This window comes from Mizuhopecten yessoensis, unplaced genomic scaffold, assembly GCF_002113885.1.
Source record: "Mizuhopecten yessoensis strain PY_sf001 unplaced genomic scaffold, ASM211388v2 scaffold10821, whole genome shotgun sequence".
NCBI lineage: Eukaryota > Metazoa > Mollusca > Bivalvia > Pectinida > Pectinidae > Mizuhopecten > Mizuhopecten yessoensis.
The window spans coordinates 1324536-1345024 of record NW_018408738.1 but is presented as its reverse complement, the minus strand read 5'-3'; the positions used below and the strand labels follow the sequence as shown (position 1 = coordinate 1345024).

The following is a 20489-nucleotide window of genomic DNA, read 5'->3' as shown; positions in this document are numbered from 1 at the left end:
GTTCTTAATAGATCGAACGCTTGTTGTTGTGCTGCAATTGCGTTCATCACAAACGGTACCTAGGTAATAATACAACAGGGCACCAGCGATAAGTGTATATCCTAGAATGACAACAGTCAGTAGTCGGATATGGTGCGACTTGAATTTGATTCGAAGATTGCATCCTTTATGATGAACGAAGCTGGTTGGTGTCTCCTGAGTAAAATGTTGTACCAGATAACTGACTTTGTTTGAAATGCTGACGTGAGACTGGTTATTCTGTACAGGGTCTGGAGTGGTGAGGTAACTAGCAATACAAGATGTCCTTTTCGGTTTACCTGACTGAGTAGACGCCATTGATGAGAACGTACCATGGCATTGCTCATGCTGTTCCGTATTTTGCACTACGTTTTTAAATATCGGAAAGGGAGTTTGCAATGGAGTCCCGTTGAAATCCGCCATTTTGACACGTATTTAATATACTGTTATGTTGTAAACAGTTCACTTACATGCGTATACTCTTGCATGGTGATTACTAGTGCGTGTCTGCTCTTGCAACATTATACTAAGGTGAACTACTCTAATACTAATTGCTTTTCATATATCTTCAGCGAGCACTGTTCTTTTTATTATTTGCCTTGTATCGTGAACTCGGATCATTTTACCTACAGGCAAGTGTCTAACTCGAGCCTGTGTTTGCCACTTTAGTGTGACTAACGAAAGACAATATTAATTGTGATCACAATCACTTGTGGATGTGTATACTTTTCATTACAGAGATACATGTATTTAAACTTAACTTTACCCGTCCTTATTTATTGTTGCACAAATACAAGCCACAATTTATTTCAGGAACCATTTACATTTAAACATTTAAACACTCACTCTTACCCAAAGTTATCAAATCACATTGATCTCTATGGCCACCCAACACCAGAAATGTGTTATATCAATTTTCGGAACAGTAAATATTTCGAGTTGACGTTTCCGAAATATAATTATGCTATAACTACATGTTAAAAAAGTCATGGTAATATTTAAATTGAAGTTTGCCTTTCACCTTAATATTTTTAATGTCGCTTCCTTTATCAGTTTTCTCGACCTTTATTGATCATACTCATAATAACAATTCAGCTTTAAACATTAGACACCGAAGTTAACGTTGACCGACACTGTGGAGACATGCATATGCTCCAGGGGATACCAAAATACAGGACAAGCTTCGAACCACTCCAACTAAAAATTTCAAAAGAACCATAATTACCTAGTTTCGTTTAGATTTAACACTCATAAGTTTTGAAATGAAGGCCGAGGATTACCAAGCTTGATACACTGTTGAGACAAAAACAGTTCCACACTTAATTCATTAGATACAATGGTTAAGAATAGACTACTTTTAACGTCCCGTCAGAGAATCGAACCTATGCTGTCAAGGTGACAGATGGGTCAACTATCCACTGGCGCACCAATCCATCCGTACACATATGCGCCTTCTTACCCTTTGGCCATTTTTCTTTGTTTATCTATTTTTTTAAAAGTCAAATATGTCCTTGACTCTGGTCATTAAGAGCAGTTACACAAGGTAACGTGTGTATCACGTTTGTTCCGGAGTAACAAGAGGCGGATCAGTCTCCCGTTATTTAGTTTATTTGTGTGAGGTCATAGGTCAATTAGACTATTAATGATCCGAATGACAAACCTTTCATTGCATACAAATATCTGATTACTATGAAAAGTTATAACAAAAGTCAATATATAAATCACCAAAGGTCATAGGTAGATTTCATTTTATTAGATCAATGTCATAAGACTTCAATTTGCATAACATATTACGTAAGACAAAATGCTGATATATTTGCTCTTAAGGACAAAGGTCATATTCGTTATTTAATCGATAAATTTTGCAACCCTTACCTGTAGCGGATTTACCGTTTACATGGCGTTACCTATGTAGTTCACATAGGGTTCTTGCTAATTTTGATATCCATTAAACACGAGACAGGCCCGGTTCCTTATCTTTAATCACTAGTAGGAGAGACTGTACTATAGACACATAATTTGCTAGTATTTCGTTTTTTGAAAAAACATTTAAAGCATAGGTAGAATTTTAGTGTTGTCAACGTTACACCCTTACAACAGTAGGGTCGTATGAGAACAGGAGTTATCAAATAAGCTGATACGTAATACTGCTTGTACATGAAGTCTTTGTATGTTGACCTATTACATAATTAGTATGGACATCGTTGAATGTGGTATGGACATCCAATGTCAGCAAGCTCTCGTGTTGCCTATTGTCTGGCGGTCTCTTCCTCATAATCCTTCAATATTTTACAATATATGTTTAAATTGATAGTAAGAGTATCTGAAACCTTTGGATCACTCAAGAAAACCTCTCTGATAATTGTATCATTGATAATATAAAATAGCAAATTACTACGCATTCAACTAGGCCATATTTATATACCGACGAAGAACAAGAACACACTGAAGGAGGAAATACAACAAGGTCATCTAAAAACTGAAATGTTATTGTGTTCGCTTGTTGTTAAAAACTCGGGATAAATTTATTGATTAAAGCTATAAGAAATGGTTTTAATATTTTCGTATCTGATGTTCGGAGGTATGTAAGCATCGATGGATTCATGACATATACCCCCTTATTTCCGAATTCGACATTCATAAATTCTTAACTACCGGAGTCGAATTTGCGTACCGTGAGCAATGATCTATGAAAGGTTCAGGACAGGTTCCAGGTAGCTTTGGACACTGTTTAAGTAAACTCTAAGTAAAGGTTCTAATACAGGGAGGAGACAAATGCAGTATGTAGAACAGGATGACAGTCAAAGCTTACTCCAGGGTTTCCATTGGAGCCATTAACGTATCATTATATACGGTTTGCCATGACCATCACTACGCTATCCTCTCTGAGGACTGAAAAGAGACATACCATTGTTATGACTAGGACCTATATTTGACGAAGGTCAAAAACGTCCTTCATTGCAAAACACTACATTAACATACACATGTAGAATCCATAGCCACGACGACATTTACTTATACAGAAAAACGGATTATTGTTGTCTTGTTAGTACTGTTTTATAACTCAAATCACACTCAGCCGCTTCTCAAATTAATCAGCTGTACAACCATACCTCGCGCTCTTCTATTGATATTGTCCATGTCACTTCCAAGATATGTTGGTCACAGAACTTGCTACAATGAAGCACAGGTGCGTCACTAGCTCTCATATAACGCTATCCTTTGTTGAGAACTTTACAACCCCTGGTTCAGTTTACTAACGACAGTCTCTCCCGTAAGAAGCGTAACTCAATACAGTATTTTTGCCATTTGAAGAAGGTTTCCTTTCAGAACAATGTACAGGTTTCAACATGAAAGTTGCACTTTGCATAGTGTGAACATGTACATTTTGTATGTTTTGTGTATGACGGGAGAGTACAGTGGCATGCATGTCGTGTGACAGCTATTGCCATGTGTAGTTTGCTGAAAAACATGATTTTATTTTAGATAAAAATATCCCCTGGCGGTAAAAGCACTATAACGCTCCATGCTTTTTATTGTCGACAACGTGAACATACATTTATACAAAACCTTATTTTCTACTTTTCTTTAGATTTATTACTTTTGATGTTTGACATGTACAGATGCTCACTGTAGTTTTATATCATATCTTTCGGAACATGTTTTTATTAACAAGCCTTTTCAGCAATTCATTTTACCAGTACTCTTTGAAGTACATGAACACTATGCCAGACAGCTATATTAAACTTTTATTACTTAAATATTAATCCGGTATTTTGTTATAGCTCTTCATGGTGTAAATAGTTATCTGTTTGTCAATTTTGTTAGTCCTATTAGTCCTCTCTGGTCAGTCTGCAGGTAGGTCACACAACAATTGCCTCTGTCTGTTAGTCCAGTGTATACCACTTCTCTGGATAGTATACAGATGTACATATAACACAGGTATATGTCTGATAATTATCTTTAGTCATTTATCAACGGTCGAACTGTACAACTATCTTTCTGTTAGCCAACGTGGTGAACACTTGGAGTTTGATTTGTTTTTGAGTTTTACGTTAAGATCATGTCAAGACGTTACACCTTATGATCTGTTTCAGGTAGGACACATATCACTGGTATATGCCTGTGAAGTACCTCTAGTCATTCATCAATTGTATACTTGCACAACTGTCTCTATGAGTTCTGTGGGTTAAACCTCCCGGGTCAGTCTACAAGTGGGACACATAGCACACCTGACCTCCTTTACCCTGTCTAAACGTGTAGATAAATAAAATCCATCCCTGATATGAGGTATGGATAAGATAATTCAGACCCAAGGGCTAAAATATTGAGCAGGCGACCCGAGGCTTAGCCAAGGGTCTTTTGCTCAATATTGTATCCCTTGGGTTTTAATTACCTTATCCTTACCACATATCAGGGATGGATTCTAGTTCTTGCTTATTACTTAAAACCCGTCAAAACTGCTCTTCTAGTAAAGGTGTAAACTGTCCGCGCATTTCTCATTTGCATAATATGAAGCACGGATGACAATGGTTAATGACGTCAATGACCCTGACTGACCCCAAAACGTCATAAAATGACGTCACAAATAATGGCGTGAACCCGAAAGGTCGCTATAATTCCTCCGCCAGTCTGCGCGTGTAAGCGATCTAGACCCGTGGGGCCAGCACCGCCGAAATGCGGATATCTCGGTCTAGTATGCAAGAAAGACTACTAATGTCCAGTATACAATCGAGTTGTTATTTGTTGAATTATGCAACTAGCAGCACTTTCAAATACATTATGCGCTAACATATAAATGTATCGTTGGACGGCTTTCATAACACAGGCCTGTTTATGGTTCTTGACATTCAAAGCTTCATAAATGATTCTATTTTCCGCTCGATAAAAAAAGAAACGTCTTTAATACCACTTAATTTAATGCATCTATCTTTGCAACCATTAGGCCGCTATACCTGTTAGATGATTCGTACAAGCTTGTCAAACAGTAGTCACAGTTAGATCATTGTGCCATTCATCATCATCCCTTTTCTTTGATTTTGCTTGTTATCGCGCACTTCGGATTTTTCTATCAAGTAACAATGTATTTAAAATAGTTTAGTATTCTTTTTCTATTCTATCAACTCATTTGTTGTCCTTATTCCGTAAACACTTTGTTTTCCTAACATTTCTTAGAACCTTGCATCATCTTGTAAACAATTCCCTTTTCTCTTTATATTGATCTTTTTTACACTGATTATCATTGAACATATCTACGATATACCCCGCGTGCTCATCGTCAGAAGCATCTGTGGAAGTTTGTCATACATTCTACCTGAAAACCAGTTAATTTAAACTAAAATTGTTCTTATGCAACAGCAAATACTTTGTTTTAAACAGGATGACATGTATGGCTTATAGTTCCTGGTATAAGGATCAAGGTCAGCTGTAATTATATCAATCAATTAACTATATTTCTGAATTGTTAATTAAAGGTAAACAATACCTGCGTTTTTTCTGTCTAATAATATTATATATATTCAAAGACGCCGGGACCTTTTACTTTGAAAGTTGGCTGTCGGGTAGGAAACCGGAATATCCAATTCACTATCTACATGATTACTGCAATGATCACATCGACATATCCAAACAAGAATGATAGTCAAGTAACTTCAAACACACTTATCAAAGCCACCGTTAAGTGAACACTTCTTTGAAACACGTAGACAGATATTTATTCCGGCGAGCACCCCCCATTGTTACAAATGGTGTGTGTCGGACACTACTCTATTGTCAATGCCTATGAAATAGGAGGTATATTAACAGGTAATGTAAATACGAAACATTTAGATAATATACTGGAATTTTCTGTTAGAAATTGTATAACAGTAACTTAATAATAAACCGAATTGTTAATTCGTGCTTTTTCTTTGATTAAGCGACATTTTGATGGTCTCCTACCCAGCAAAAGAATCCATTTACCAATTAGTGGTAAGTTGATTCTTCACGCAAGTGTTCGGGAATGTTTGCTCGGTGGAACCAAGCTCATAGCTGTACCTCAGCTTGTCTACGAATTTCACCTGAGAATTGAAACAGGTATTACCCTCAGTATTTTCAAAGTTTCCTGCATGAAAATGCAAACTGCGAGTTTTAGGTCAAAAATTGAGGTTTTGCTGGACGCGAGGTGAAAATGTGAAACAAGATACAGACGGTTATCACGTCTGTTAATTATAAATAAGCCTATCAATGACGCAAGACAAATAATGTTCAGTGTTGCATTCGGTTGAACAGAACATCAATATATACAGTTTTTGTAATTAATTTAGTATATCTGTGTTATTTACAGACACGTTATCAATCAACATTTATGGAATTCTGTTTGAGGCGTATTATGAGAGACCTTACAGTGTAAAAGAGATATTATACTTGGATACTGAAGTTTATTGGTGCTTTATTTGAGATCTAATAGTGATATAAATATCACACGGGACGGCACGCGCGTGAAAAGGGAGAAAGATGACGGACCCTAGGTCACTAGACTTTGGCGATAGTGTTCAGTTTCAGACCGACAAACACGTATCGGTGCTGAAGGAGTTGTGTACACTTTTGACTAAGATGGTATCATCACCGCTCAGACTGATATATGGCTTCAGAACTGATTTAATCAACAAACACTTACACAGTTATGTCATAAAAACGAACACCAAACACGTAGGGGCAGTATTCTGACGAAACATCACCCTGTTTGTTGTAGCCTGTACATATTGAACAATCTCCCGTAGTTGACATTTTGATACATTCTTTTACAAATGTATTCAAAGTTGTCAAACAGATGTGTGGCCCACTGCTGGGCGGTAATATTGTTTTTGCTGTTGAAATTCAATACACCTTTTGTAAGGATATGAATTAGAAAATGGAAGCAATGAAATAACAAAGACATTGATATTAATCTCTACTTTATACATGTAATAGAAGTAGGATTAATGAATTACGTTGGAATATTCTACAACTTATATTTCACGAAATAGACGCAAGGCATTTGTTTTCATAATACTAGTGTTCTATATCTTAACCAACAGACAAATAACTATGTTTTGTTCTTTGTGGGAAGATACACTCGAGTGAAACTTACCGCTGCCATATTAGTCGGATAGATCATCCACGTCATTAATTACAGTTGCCATGTTTGGTCTGAATCTTATATTTCACTTGTATCTTAATTACAGTCAGTTTATTTTGTTGTAATCCTAAGGTTCCGCGTGTTTCACAATAACTAGATGTACAGTCGCTGGATGTTTTCTGAAGGTTTCCAATGATGTAATAACTACATGTCATGTACATCTGTTATATTTTTGTCTGAATGTTCTCATTCACGTCATAATGAATGCCGCTTTATTTTGTCATAAAGTCCTGACTCTAGTCTGACACATCACTTCGATATAAAGAACAAAGAATCAGTAATTAGACCATCAACCTTGGGTGTTCTCTTAAAACTGATATCAACGTACGTTAAAAGGGAGGTAACAACGACAACGGCATTCACATCTGTACAAGTCAACACTGCTTATCGTAAACTGTCATCAATTAGCTCTATGACTAATGTTCATCGTATCCCTTGTGAATACACGTAAGCCCGAATACTCGTAGATTTTACCGTGGGCGGCCGGGTGGCGCAGTGGATAGCGCACTTCCCTTTCAACAAGACTGAGGTTAACCGGTCATCTTTCCTTTGACAATTTATCGGGATACGCATCACAATATATTCATTCTGTATTGCGATATACATATAATGTATCGTCATACACTCTTGGCGTATTTTGACACCCCTAGTGTGTGTGTACATATGTATGTATGTATGTATGCAATGTATGGGGAAAAGAAGTAATTCCAACAGTGTATGCTATGCTATGCATGTATGTATGTATGTATGTATGTATGTATGTATGTATGTATGTATGTATGTATGTATGTATGCATATGTGTGCATATGTGTGCATGTTTGTGTATGCTGATATTACTATATAAAATGTATATGTATGTTTCTGTCTGAACCCCCCCCCCCCCCCAAAAAAAAAACACCAAGAAAAACAACAACTTGCTAATGAAGCTTTAAAATATTTTATTTATCACAAATATATTAAACACGTTACAAAAACAGTTTTTTTTATTGAAATTGTATGGATAAGAGGGATCATCTACAAGCTTAAGACAAACAGTAGTTATAGTTTCATACAAAAAGAGTAAAAGAGTTGAACAAAACAAACACGCTCGACAGCAAAAATCGTAACGACCTCGAGCTTGTAAATTATTGTAAGCACGTGCTATGTACTTGTGAGTACACAAAACACACCAGTCCACGTTTCATGCGGTTGCTCATGTCAGTATGTTACCGTGAGTCAATTTGATTTATGTCTTTGTTTCAGAAACTTTATTACGTGTGATAACACATTTCCAAGTGCAGTCTCGATATCGGATATATCATCGTTACTTGACGCACCTGAACATGTTTTATTTTGTGTTACTATAATTTACACTACGGCAAGTGGCAAATAAGCAATACGGAAATGACAGCACGAAAATACGACAAGAAAAACATGTGAATTACAAAGGGTGGGAAGGCCTTTCAACCCCATTCGCGCATCTTTAAAGGTAAAAACACCACATAGTATTTGTATCTTACCTTAAACTGTAAATCAAGCAATATATATTGTTTTGCACCAAATGTTTATATGTTCAATATCACCTACTATTTATACAGTGTATCATAACTTACATTATCATACACTTTCACATACCAGTTAAAAACACTTCAACGATACTGACAGCCAATATATATTACTACAGTACATTTAAGCATTAGCGCGCATTATGTTGTTTGCTTGCAAAGCTGTGTCATTCAAATAGATCATAAATACCATAAAAAAACAGTTCAATACTTATATTTACGTTTTCTCTGGCTCTAATGCTCTTTTTTAACTCGTAATTTATATTTAAAACTTAAAATGCACTCCTTATCGACAGTCCACAAAATTTCGTTCAATAGTTTGAACAGCGCGTTTGTCGCGTGCTGATTGGCAAACAAAGTAGTACTTTGAAATTTTAACAAACACTTCAATGTTATTCCACAATTCAGTATAAATACAATTGCGTATGATATGGCTATAGGGCGTTAAAATTGTTTCCATCGCCGCATTGGTGATTTCAACCGATGTGCAATTTGTACGATATTGCAGACCTTGATCTTGTTTTTGTTGAAATAAAAATATTTTTTATTTTATTTTGCACATAAATTTACAATGACATTGTCAAATCTCACAATGCCTAGCGATATTTAAGCAGCCGTCATGTTTATTTACATTGGCTATTGTAGTTCCGGTCAGTGTTGTATTAAGAAATATGTCTCGTGCTTCATGGTAATTAAAGTCCCATCAACGACACAGCTTTCAAAGAGGCTTTATAGTGACAATGCCATGCAAATGTAAATATAAAGAAATCAATGATGCTGACAGCCAATATATATGTACTACAGTATATAAAGAAATCAATGATACTGACAGCCAATATATATGTACTACAGTATATAAAGAAATCAATGATACTGACAGCCAATATATATTACTACGGTACATAAAGAAATCAATGATACTGACAGCCAATATATATTACTATAGTATATAAAGAAATCAATGATACTGACAGCCAATATATATTATTACAGTACATAAAGAAATCAATGATACTGACAGCCAACATATATTATTACAGTACATAAAGAAATCAATGATCCTGACAGCCAACATATATTATTACAGTATCTAAAGAAATCAATGATACTGACAGCCAATATATATTATTACAGTACATAAAGAAATCAATGATACTGACAGCCAATATATATTACTACAGTACATAAAGAAATCAATGATACTGACAGCCACTATACATTACTACAGTACATAAAGAAATCAATGATACTGACAGCCAATATATATATTACTACAGTACATAAAGTAATCAATGATACTGACAGCCAATATATGTTACTACAGTACATAAAGAAATCAATGATACTGACAGCCAATATATATATTACTACATGTACGGCACATAAAGAAATCAACAGTGTTTGATCAAGTTTTGATTTAATTCTTTTCAACATTTATTAGTATCGTATTTCGCATAAGTCATTTCATATTTCAATTACACACGAAATTATTACAATAACCTTCACGACAAATAGAATAAAATAAAAACAAAAACACAACATCAACCAACATTTTCCATCATGTGGCATCAAACAGATTTACTACACCAAACGATTGTATGCTAATGATATTTCCCCGAATATAATTAAGCATAGATAATCTGATTATTGTTATTTAAAAAAAAAGCAAAATTACCCTGGTCTGTGTGAAGGTACATGTAACACATATTGTGTCAGTCATATTTACAGACATCATACGTTCGAGGTTTACTCCTCGAGTGATACTCATAGGAACAATTCATAGTTCTTTGCATACAAAAACAACTACCACAAGCTTATAAGTAGATGTAATCAAATCAAAACAAATCACAGCATAAGTATAATTATAACAAGGAAGCAAACATATTTCTGTATGTTGCAACAATAGAGAGGATATGTCACGGTTTCCTGTCAAGAATAATATATATTTCACAAGTATGACAGGATACTGATACATTTGTATTGATCACGAGTAAGGTATGTGTTAGTCATCAAGAAAACTGATACATTTTTTATCTATTACATTTTTGATGGGACAAGGAAGTAATTCTTACAGTGTAGACAATAAGATGTTGTCAACTTTTGGGAGCAATCCGCTCCTTTATCGAGACACAGAAAAAACACAAAACAATAACATTACATAAATCAATATTAAAATAAAATAGGAATAAGTAACAATATTTTGAAAACAATTAGCCCCTCGGCTAACGTTAGCCAAAGGCAGAATTTTCACTGACCGCACCGTTGACCACTGATACTGTGTGTGTGTGCGAACATTATTACATTTCTAAGTAACACGATGCAACAATTGCTGCCTCAAACACGTGCGGGAATTAGTAATGCAATATTTGAGGCAGTGTTCTAATGACCCTACAGTTGACAACAAGTCTGTTTAACATTTAGAATCGTCTCCTCAATGCAATTCTACCATCATCTGCTACTTTCTGGTAAGTAAGAACCAAAGATATGTTTGTTTCATCAATATAATGTCTTATATTTCACTGTTAAAAATGTAATAAAGAGATCAATTACAAAAAACAGTTTAAAGGGTAATCTTATAGATGCTCTAATTATACATTTGTATAATAAACAAATAGTGTATTCCATAACCGCTGAAGTCAATATATCCATGTCGTGGAATTCAAATAAAATACTGAATATCAACGGTTACTATACACAAAGGAAAACCTCTTAGTGATGATCAATATATTAATTTTCATTACTGTACATCCAACGTGTCATTATCAAATTATTCTTAAATGAACGTATGGGAACAATAGCCAGTACCTACATTATCATACATACTTATATCGGTTACATTAATTTCAGGTGTTAAATAGAGCATCGGTAAGGTACCTAGAAGGGATTTCAAAATATTTTAGACCTTTTTGCAGATATCAGTATCATGTATAGTTGACCAATTGTCACGCTATCGAATTCACGTTTGCACTTCAGTCAAAATATGGTGAACTGCATAGTACATTTACGTGCACGCTTGTGAAAGAATAAGTGATTTTATTATCTACGGATCATTGGTTAATAATCGTGTAAATTTCAAACAAACCATGAACGTGTTGTGTGCCTTAAAAAAGCTTCCCAGTCATTGTCTAATTAGCGTTATGGAGTGTTGTATTACGCGCATATCTAAATATCTAGTCACATATTACTATGTTTAACTGGCATCATCTGTGCATGGCTTGTTGATGAAATGGCAACTCATCTGTTTGCACATACTATAGAAATGTGTTGATATCACATGTCACGATGCCCTTTAAACACTAGATAAGGCTCGAAAGTACAAACATTTTCATTTTCATGTGGTAGAATGGAAATAATCAAAACATCTTTGTTTATTATAACTCGTGATTCAAAAATGTTGGACAAAGGATAGAAGCAGGCCGTTTATTTCAACGGCAAAACCAAAAAGAACATCTACAATATCATCTCAAAAAATAATTACATCATGGTACCGATTATAATGTGCATATGGATAGGCATATTTTTTAATTGGTTTAAAAAAGCATTTAAGAAGATTTTAAGGGAACCAATAAAACAAATTAAAAGGAAAAAATATTTGCATTCTTCATTTGTACGTCTTCTACATTAAATGTTTTTTTGTGTGTGACAATGTATTAACACAGACTACATGTAAAATGATATCAAAGGTTAAATAAGGTAACAGATTTTTTTTAACGAAGTCACAGCATTGATATTCCCATTTGTATTGGATCATAACCTGGCTATGTGTTTTTATCTTTCTTCTTCGACAAAGGCTGAACAATACCCTTACACAGCAATGGTCCACCTTTGTGTAAAAATAGCGCTGGCCACACTAAGTAACCAACTTTTTTCCCCTTGTGTGTATAATTTTTGTAAAAGTCCGTATTGATGTCAGAATCTTCCACAAGTTCTGTATCCATGTGTAACGGAGGATTCTTGATTCGCATCAGCCAACAGAGGTTAACACAGCATTTGGTGAACTTGATTGTTTTCTCGAGCGACGAAATTCGGGCATAGCCTGTGGTATCCGTTGTGTGTGAATCGTGCCAGGTATTCTCGTTCTGTTGGTTGCCTTGGTCTGACATATCATCTGAATGGCCATGGCTAAATTGTCTGTGGCTTTCGGTGGCAAGGTGGTCATTTGGCTCTTGATCAGAAGGGCTAGTGCCGGTTTGGGATGTCGCTTGCTCGTCAGCTGGTGTTCTGTTTTTGGTAGGATCACTCTCCTCTAAAGTGGAAGGTTGGTTCCGACCATAATCAGCATTGTCCTGGGTTGTTGATTGGACGTCAGTACGAGTAGTCATTTCTGGTGCATGCATTTGAGTTAGAAGCATCTGATCTGATCGGGGCATTTGCGAGTCGCTTTTAATCGATCCACCTGCTAGTTTGATTACATGTGCAAACTGCTTTTCCATAAGTGTCAAAAATTTCTATAAGAAAGGTAACAAAACCAAAAATTACTAACAACGAAAGATTTTACTGCTGATGATTTTTTATCATTCATACTTATATATAGTGCTTATTTTACGTCAAAAGTGTTTTACGTTACTAATGAAATATCAGTCGTCGCGGTTGGCTGTAATCCTGAATGGATTTTTTTTTTAGAATTGTTTGGTTGAAGCACTATTTCATTGAAGCACTTACGGTTTAAAGATTATCTGAAATACATGAAATACTCGTTAAATAAATTATCTGTTGCAATTGAAACACTAGTTAAAGGTAACCATTTTTTAACCGGAAGTTGCAAGTAAATAACTCCTGTTCAAACTCAGATTCTGTTTTCAAGCACAATATCTTGTTTCAAAGATAAGTTTTTGCAGTTACAAAAAAAAGAGAAAAACTTTGGAAAACAATAACGGTATTGTAGGCATTTAGTCTGTTTTAAATAAGTGCTGATACATTTACCATGTATACTCTAAGATAAACTTACGGACTCGACAGCTGATGTCAGCATAGGGACACAGGTCTTCACTAGATCATCGAGCTGCTGGGTTTGCTCATGTGTCATAGTAGTACATGTACCAACAGCTTCTTTCTGTTATATTTGAGTGATATAAGGAGAAAAAAGGAAATTAGATCAGGTTTGATAATACAAATATATAAAATAATACGTGAAATCATCAAAAATGTCTACAAAGCGTTTTGTTCAAATAATGTAGGTTATGCTAATAATAGACTCATTAATAAGTGTATCTTTACTGTATTATCATCCAGTTCCTCAATAAGAAAATTTACATGTAGGGTGTCCTAATGTGAATATCTATTGCTTCCTTAAAGATGCTATGTAACAATATTTATACACTATGGCACAAGGCCGTCATATCTTAACAAACAACTTACGATCGCAAACCAGACTTACCATTCAATGTCACACCTATGATAAACTAGAATGAACCGTGTACAGTTTGCTCATAATAAACATATATGCATGGCATTCATTTTAATTTATTTAACATATGTGTTTGCATAATATGCCATATTGAATAATTCAACAAAATCAGGGTTATATTTTCTTACATGTAAATACATGATAGTAAAGAAACAGACGTCGTTAGATGTTTGATTTAAACATATTTTATTTGTCATTCAATAAACAGGATAAGCACAAGTTATCTCAATTTAGAAACGTACTCTCCAATGCATTTCATCATATAAATTACATGACAACAACAACACATGTATTTATCAAAAAATATAGATAGATAAACAAAATTAGAAGAATAAGAAAGAGAGATGACATTAACATCTGTTATTAATTTTAATATAGGTTTGGTTTATATTGCAGTCTTTTCTTTGTTGCAAGATGTACCTGTTCTTGTTCTGTTCTGTCTGGATTAGAGCCTGGGAGCGATGTTAGTGACTGTCGGATCGTCCTCACATATTCGGCCTCAGTTTCACAGCAAAACTTAAACGACTCCTAAGAAAATATTACACATAATCATTGGGTCGTTTACAGGGAACTTAAGGAAATAAGGAAGACATCTTTAACGACCACTGAAAAAAACCCTACACATGATAGAATTTATGATAACAGCAATAAATGTACGCTTGCACATCATAATTACACGAGCTCCCGCACGTAAATATCATTTTTTTACAGACAAAAATATATCACCTTGCAAGAACTATCAATGTGTAAACGTTATATTGATACCATTACGTATACGCAATACAATGTAAGAACAATGCAGTAAATTAAAGTTATTTTTTTTTAAAATACATACTCTATCCAAAATATATCTTATTCATTTAATCACAGTAATTTCAAGCCTGGTAGTTTGTGTTTAGTTTATAAATGTAAGCGACATCTTTGAATATCGAAAAATAGTTATTTAAGCTTAAACCAAATTACAACGCAATAGAATAAACACCAGTTAGCGTTTGTATATCATTGCTTATAACTGATAAGATAAAAATAGTGGAAACGAAATAAATTGAAATTAACAAAACGATCAGGTATAATAACGAAACATCCTAAAAATAACGAAAAGCTCTGCTTTTATCCGGGTTTGATGTCTCACAAACAGTGATTCCATTGCCCTTTTTATGATCTTATATTTAGAATACAACAGCTTTAAAAACTTTTAAGGAATAATAATGGTAGCCTGTATTCAATAACATTTTGAAATTATTGATAAAACATTTATTTTTCATTTTAATGGTTGCAAGGACATACCATCAACTATCACCATTAAATCCTATAATGATATTTTCATGAAAATGTGTACGAACGTGCATATCCTTAAAGGATGTGTGATCAGTTCGGCATTTTCTTGTTGCTGTCACCCATAGGGTTACTTTCGGTATATACATATCACGGGGTTATACCGTCATGATATGACAACAAATTAAGGTCAGCTTCTGGACAAAAAGCACAAATCGTCTCTAAATATTGTGCTTCCAAAGAATAGTAGTTATGAATAAAAGTAGTTTAAAATGGTATGAAGAAAACATCCCCCTCTCAAAACCCACGTCGACTTCTATTTATTGAGATATGTTTAGAAACTTACAAATACATTTAATTTGGTCAGATTATTGTTTGGTTCTAATGCGTATTTAGGCATAAATAAAATAGAATCTTAATTTGTATCAGATATGTTCTATTTTTCGGTAAGTTTTACACTTTGCAGCTTTAATGCTGCACAATACATCAAACATTTGAAGAAAGTTTAACAAAAAAAAGCTGACGTTATTTTCATGTTATTTAATCACGGCATATCAACGTATACTGTTTAAATACAAAAATATAAACCTTATCGGTGGCAGCAACCAGAGGCCAAAATTGGCACTCTCCTTTTGCTAAGTCATCCAACGTGGATGGAAGGTTATTTAAACCGGTGTTGACGCCGACTGTCAAAATGTGTCCTTTTATTATCGCAAGTTTCCAATTAAGCCATCATGTAACTTAAACTAGAAGGTGCTGACTATTGTATATAGTGTTAGTTCGACCCCGATGTGCTGATAGTCGAACATCTGACAACAGAGAGCTAGGGAGTTTGAATAATTAGAACTTGTTGGTTTCGGAGTAAGTTCTATATGACTGTATTTGCAATACAACTACAAAGTCATCGGGGACCGTGTATATTGCTATGACATTTTGTCCGAACAATAACCAGTTCTAATAAAACTAACATCACTCCTTCTGGTACAATGCAAATAGGAATATTATCCTCTATGTTCATGCAAAGAAACAGCAGTACTTCATTACGTTTTTCCACAGAATGTAAACTGGTGTACAATGGCATGGCACCATCTATAGGTTGACAGTTACTGTAAATGTTCATTTCATTAATAATTACCATAACTTAAGTATGCATATAAAATACCTACAACCATCTTTGAAGTCCAAAAACAAAAGATTTAAATATCCATACCTCCCTACCGTGACGTAACCCATATCCCATATCTTTAAAAACCTCAAAATTGTAACAGTGATTTGATTTAATCGCTTTTATCGCTTTACATATTGAGCTAAAATTATGAATGCGCTAATTTAAAATAATGTTTATATACTTTCCTGTTGCATTTAACGCAAAAATTGGAGCCCGCTAAATTTACAGTACATTCGGCATTCGGGCAGTCGTTACCTTTTAATATATATAAATAACGGTAAATGCTATGAACAGTTTGTACAGGCATACAATTTCATAACATTTTACTTATCAACGGGACTATTCGAAAAATAAAGTTAAACAACGCGTTTAGATCATACATACAATTAGAATAGCGGGGAGTATTTTTGTACAGACAACATCCTCGCCTTGGACGATGTCTTTTCTATCTATCAGCTCCTCTAAAGCGTCAGTCCATTCGTTGTCATACAGCTCTGAGTACCTCTCCGATAGCTTTGTAGGGCGGTTGGCATCACTGAGATCTGTGATGGCGGGGTTGCCATGAACAAGTTTACTCCCAGCTATTTTACTTAACCTTTAGAGAAACAGTAAAACTAAATCACGTATCAAAAATTAGTAAAATTGTGCATAAATGAAAAGCTATTTCTGAAATTATAATTGATACCCAATCTATAGATAAACCAAAAAAATCAAATAAAAATATAAGTGTGGCAGTTGCTTCAATTTGATAGTGCGAATCTGATGCCGACTTTGTAGTGTTATCTCAATGAAATACCATATCAAAGGCACCAATCACAGCAATTCCGCCCGGTTCGAATATACCGATAGCGAGTGAACCAGTTGTTGCCATTTCCCTAAATGCTGAACGTAAAGCAGGGAATAACAACTAATATTTTTAAGGACCGGGGATAGAACCAATTGCCTTCCCTACCTGGGCAAACGTATAATATTAAGCCCAAAAGTGAGGTTTTGCCAAGCAACCCGCTAGGAAATATTAAGGAAAATATTAGTAGAGAAAATATAGGAATTCCAAATATTGCAAAGGGTCAGCAGATGCATTTTGGTCGCTTTTGTGTTTCAAAGAAGAGGGCAAAAAAACAAATCCCCAATTCTGTAGGGGCTTTCACACATTTATCGCCTCTTACGATACCACGCAGTTTGTAACAGCAGGTATATCTTCTTCCGATCTCCTATCTGCATGGGTGCAGAAAGCAGAAGAACAAAATAGTTTAAGTCACAAAATATATTCTTTTTTTAATCGTCAAATGATTCATAAAGATTGGTCACACATGTATAAATAGTTGGAAAGACAAGGAAAAGGCAGTATATACCTTGTAAGTAGATTTTCTTTCTCCCGTCTCAAGGCTGCCATTTTGTTCATTGCCTCAGCTAGTTTTGCTTGTTGAGTTTCAAACTTCCGGCTTTGTTCATCGGTCAGTTGTACCAAATACTGGTTCCATTGTGTATTAATTTGTTTTTTTAAATAATCCGCATTGTATTTTACATCGTCTAACTGTGACGTCAAATCTGCATTTGTTCTATAAAAAGAACCAATGTACAGAATATATATGGCGGATAAGATTCGACTTACAACGCACTTATTCATATTTTATTTGATGCATATAATAATATAATACACATCAAGAAACTTAGTGCACCCATAATAAGATAAAACATCAGTAAATACATTAACAGCAAATGCAGTTTTTAAGAAATATTATTTCACCATTTGATATTTTATAAAACTTATTCTAGAAACAAAAATACTTACTGCTGTGTCCTTAAATCTTTTTCAAACCAAAGAGCTTCTTTGGTTTTGAACTCATTTTCCATCTTTGTCATCTGGCTGTGAATGTTAAGAGTTATCTCACTATTAATTAATAATGTTATATTGATGATACACGTTTCACATTATAAAGAAACGTACACGGTTTTAGTAGCAAACATTTATGTCAAGGTGTTAAGTTTACAAAGATAAGTTTGATTGTATTTAATTCACGTTTATGATGTATTTGCTTGGGTAGAAACCTTAAGAATTTGCGGTAAATAAATATATTACAAAATACGATTTCGACATTTGACATCTTATTGTCCCATGGTATCAGCCCTACTATTAAGCTGAAATTAGTTCACAAGACTCTCCTCTGTAGTTTAACAATGCTAGCCTCTAACTCGGAAACGTGTGTATGGGTGCCACTGAAAAAAATAAGAGTGTCAACAAAACAATAATTCGAACTCAAAATCGGTAACAATTAAAACTATAAACCTCAATTATTAACAACAAATGTTGAAATTCCTGTTGGTCCGGATTTAGAAGATCTCGAAGAAAACCACCATGGTCTGGTAGGTGACCCAATACGTTTTAGGTTAGATCGGGGAATCGAACTCCGGTCGCCTCGGTGAAAAGCGAGTGCATTATCCACCCTGATAAAACAGGGCTGAATATGAACAAATGAAAGATTGACATGTAGATCCTAAAAACGTACAAGGAGAATAGGTCATGGTGTTCCGAAAGGAAAAGCGTCTTCTGCTTCATCGATGACACTGACTCATTGAATTAATTTCTTATTGTTCAAAGACAGCACATTGTCGATATCATGAATGTGAAATCGAAGGAGTTGGCTACATGTTTGTTACCAGTCTTGATGAGCTCATCAATAAAATTTAGCTTCATATAAAAACAGAAATAAATCGACCAGAAGAGGGGTACAGTTTGTTCCCATACGAATATCTAAAGTAAGCTTGAACATCTTGAAACCGAACTCAGGAAAGACGTTGCCAACCCGGAGCTCATTCATTCTCACAATATCGTCCTCAGGATATTTCATTTTGGCTTTTGTTGTATTTTCCACAAAATTTGCTCAAAACTAATTAACCACCATGTATTTATATGTCCGTACGCTTTTCTTTGACAACAAAACTCTCAAAGAAATAAAGACCCTTTTCTAAGAGATACACGAAACAAAACAGCTTTTAAAAAGTTTTAGTTGCTATAACTTCTCGCTGTCTTAGACAATATAATTCGCCAAATGATTCATGACGAGTACGAGCCTATGTTTTTACTCGTTTTTCAAAACATTTTGGTGTTTTAGACAGTAAAGAAATAGGTCTGAAGTTGATTACTAGCTTCTTCAAGCCTTGTGTATAGGGTAAACACGGGTGGTTTCCCAAGAAGTAGGCAAAACACCTCTTTTTTCAGCGATTTACATTGTGTTAAATATACCAGTTGATATAAATGTTAAAAAAATCCTGCTTATGAAAACTTCAGAATACAGACCAAAAACGTGTCTGTTTAAATCGATGATGCTGAGTTTGTTGATAATATTTTATTTTATCGTTTATTTTAGTTTTTTTTTAGGAATGGTTTGTCTCCTTATAGACAAGGAAAACCCTAATCTGTCCATACCTCTTTTAGCTTCTTCAAACGCAGGAAAGCCCTGTTTCTGCGTTTGACTTCGTTTGTCTTCACGGCCTATCACGGGACCGAATGGTGACTATTTTATTGGGATAAAACTATTATATATCTTTAAAGTGGGTGACATTTTAAACTATGTCATTTCCGAGGTGTAATAGATAGCATTCTCAGCTATGTCATCTGAGTCGTCGTCAACATTAAAAATAGTATCTAGATAAGCATTATCGAGGGCTAATTTATATTTAGCTTGTAGTTTCAGATTTGTCTTAGGTTTGTTTGTGGTTTATATGTGATTTAAAGTTTAATGTATAGAAAGTTTTAAGATGATATAAATTAGACAATGCGTCACATAACAACGAGGTTACATTTACATGAGATAGATCGATCGCGCACGTTAATGGTAACATCTTTTTCTTGTCAGTTTCTATCTCGACATAAACACTGATAGTTTTATTCATGCTTAAACTATTTTCAGTATTAG

At 34.6% G+C, this 20489-nt stretch overlaps 1 protein-coding gene across 1 annotated transcript in view; it reads right to left on the bottom strand.

The window, feature by feature from the left end:
• Nucleotides 1-10382: 10382 nt before the first annotated feature.
• The window catches only part of LOC110462653, a 38677-nt gene continuing 28570 nt past the window's right edge, over nucleotides 10383-20489 (bottom strand). The window contains exons 16-21 of the mRNA XM_021516720.1: nucleotides 18365-18439; nucleotides 17925-18131; nucleotides 16957-17167; nucleotides 14550-14657; nucleotides 13671-13775; nucleotides 10383-13170 (exon numbers count right to left, since the gene is read on the bottom strand). Of these exons, the coding sequence (XP_021372395.1) occupies nucleotides 12481-13170; nucleotides 13671-13775; nucleotides 14550-14657; nucleotides 16957-17167; nucleotides 17925-18131; nucleotides 18365-18439 (1396 nt within the window). The 3' untranslated portion in view covers nucleotides 10383-12480. The remainder of the gene's footprint in view (nucleotides 13171-13670; nucleotides 13776-14549; nucleotides 14658-16956; nucleotides 17168-17924; nucleotides 18132-18364; nucleotides 18440-20489) is intronic.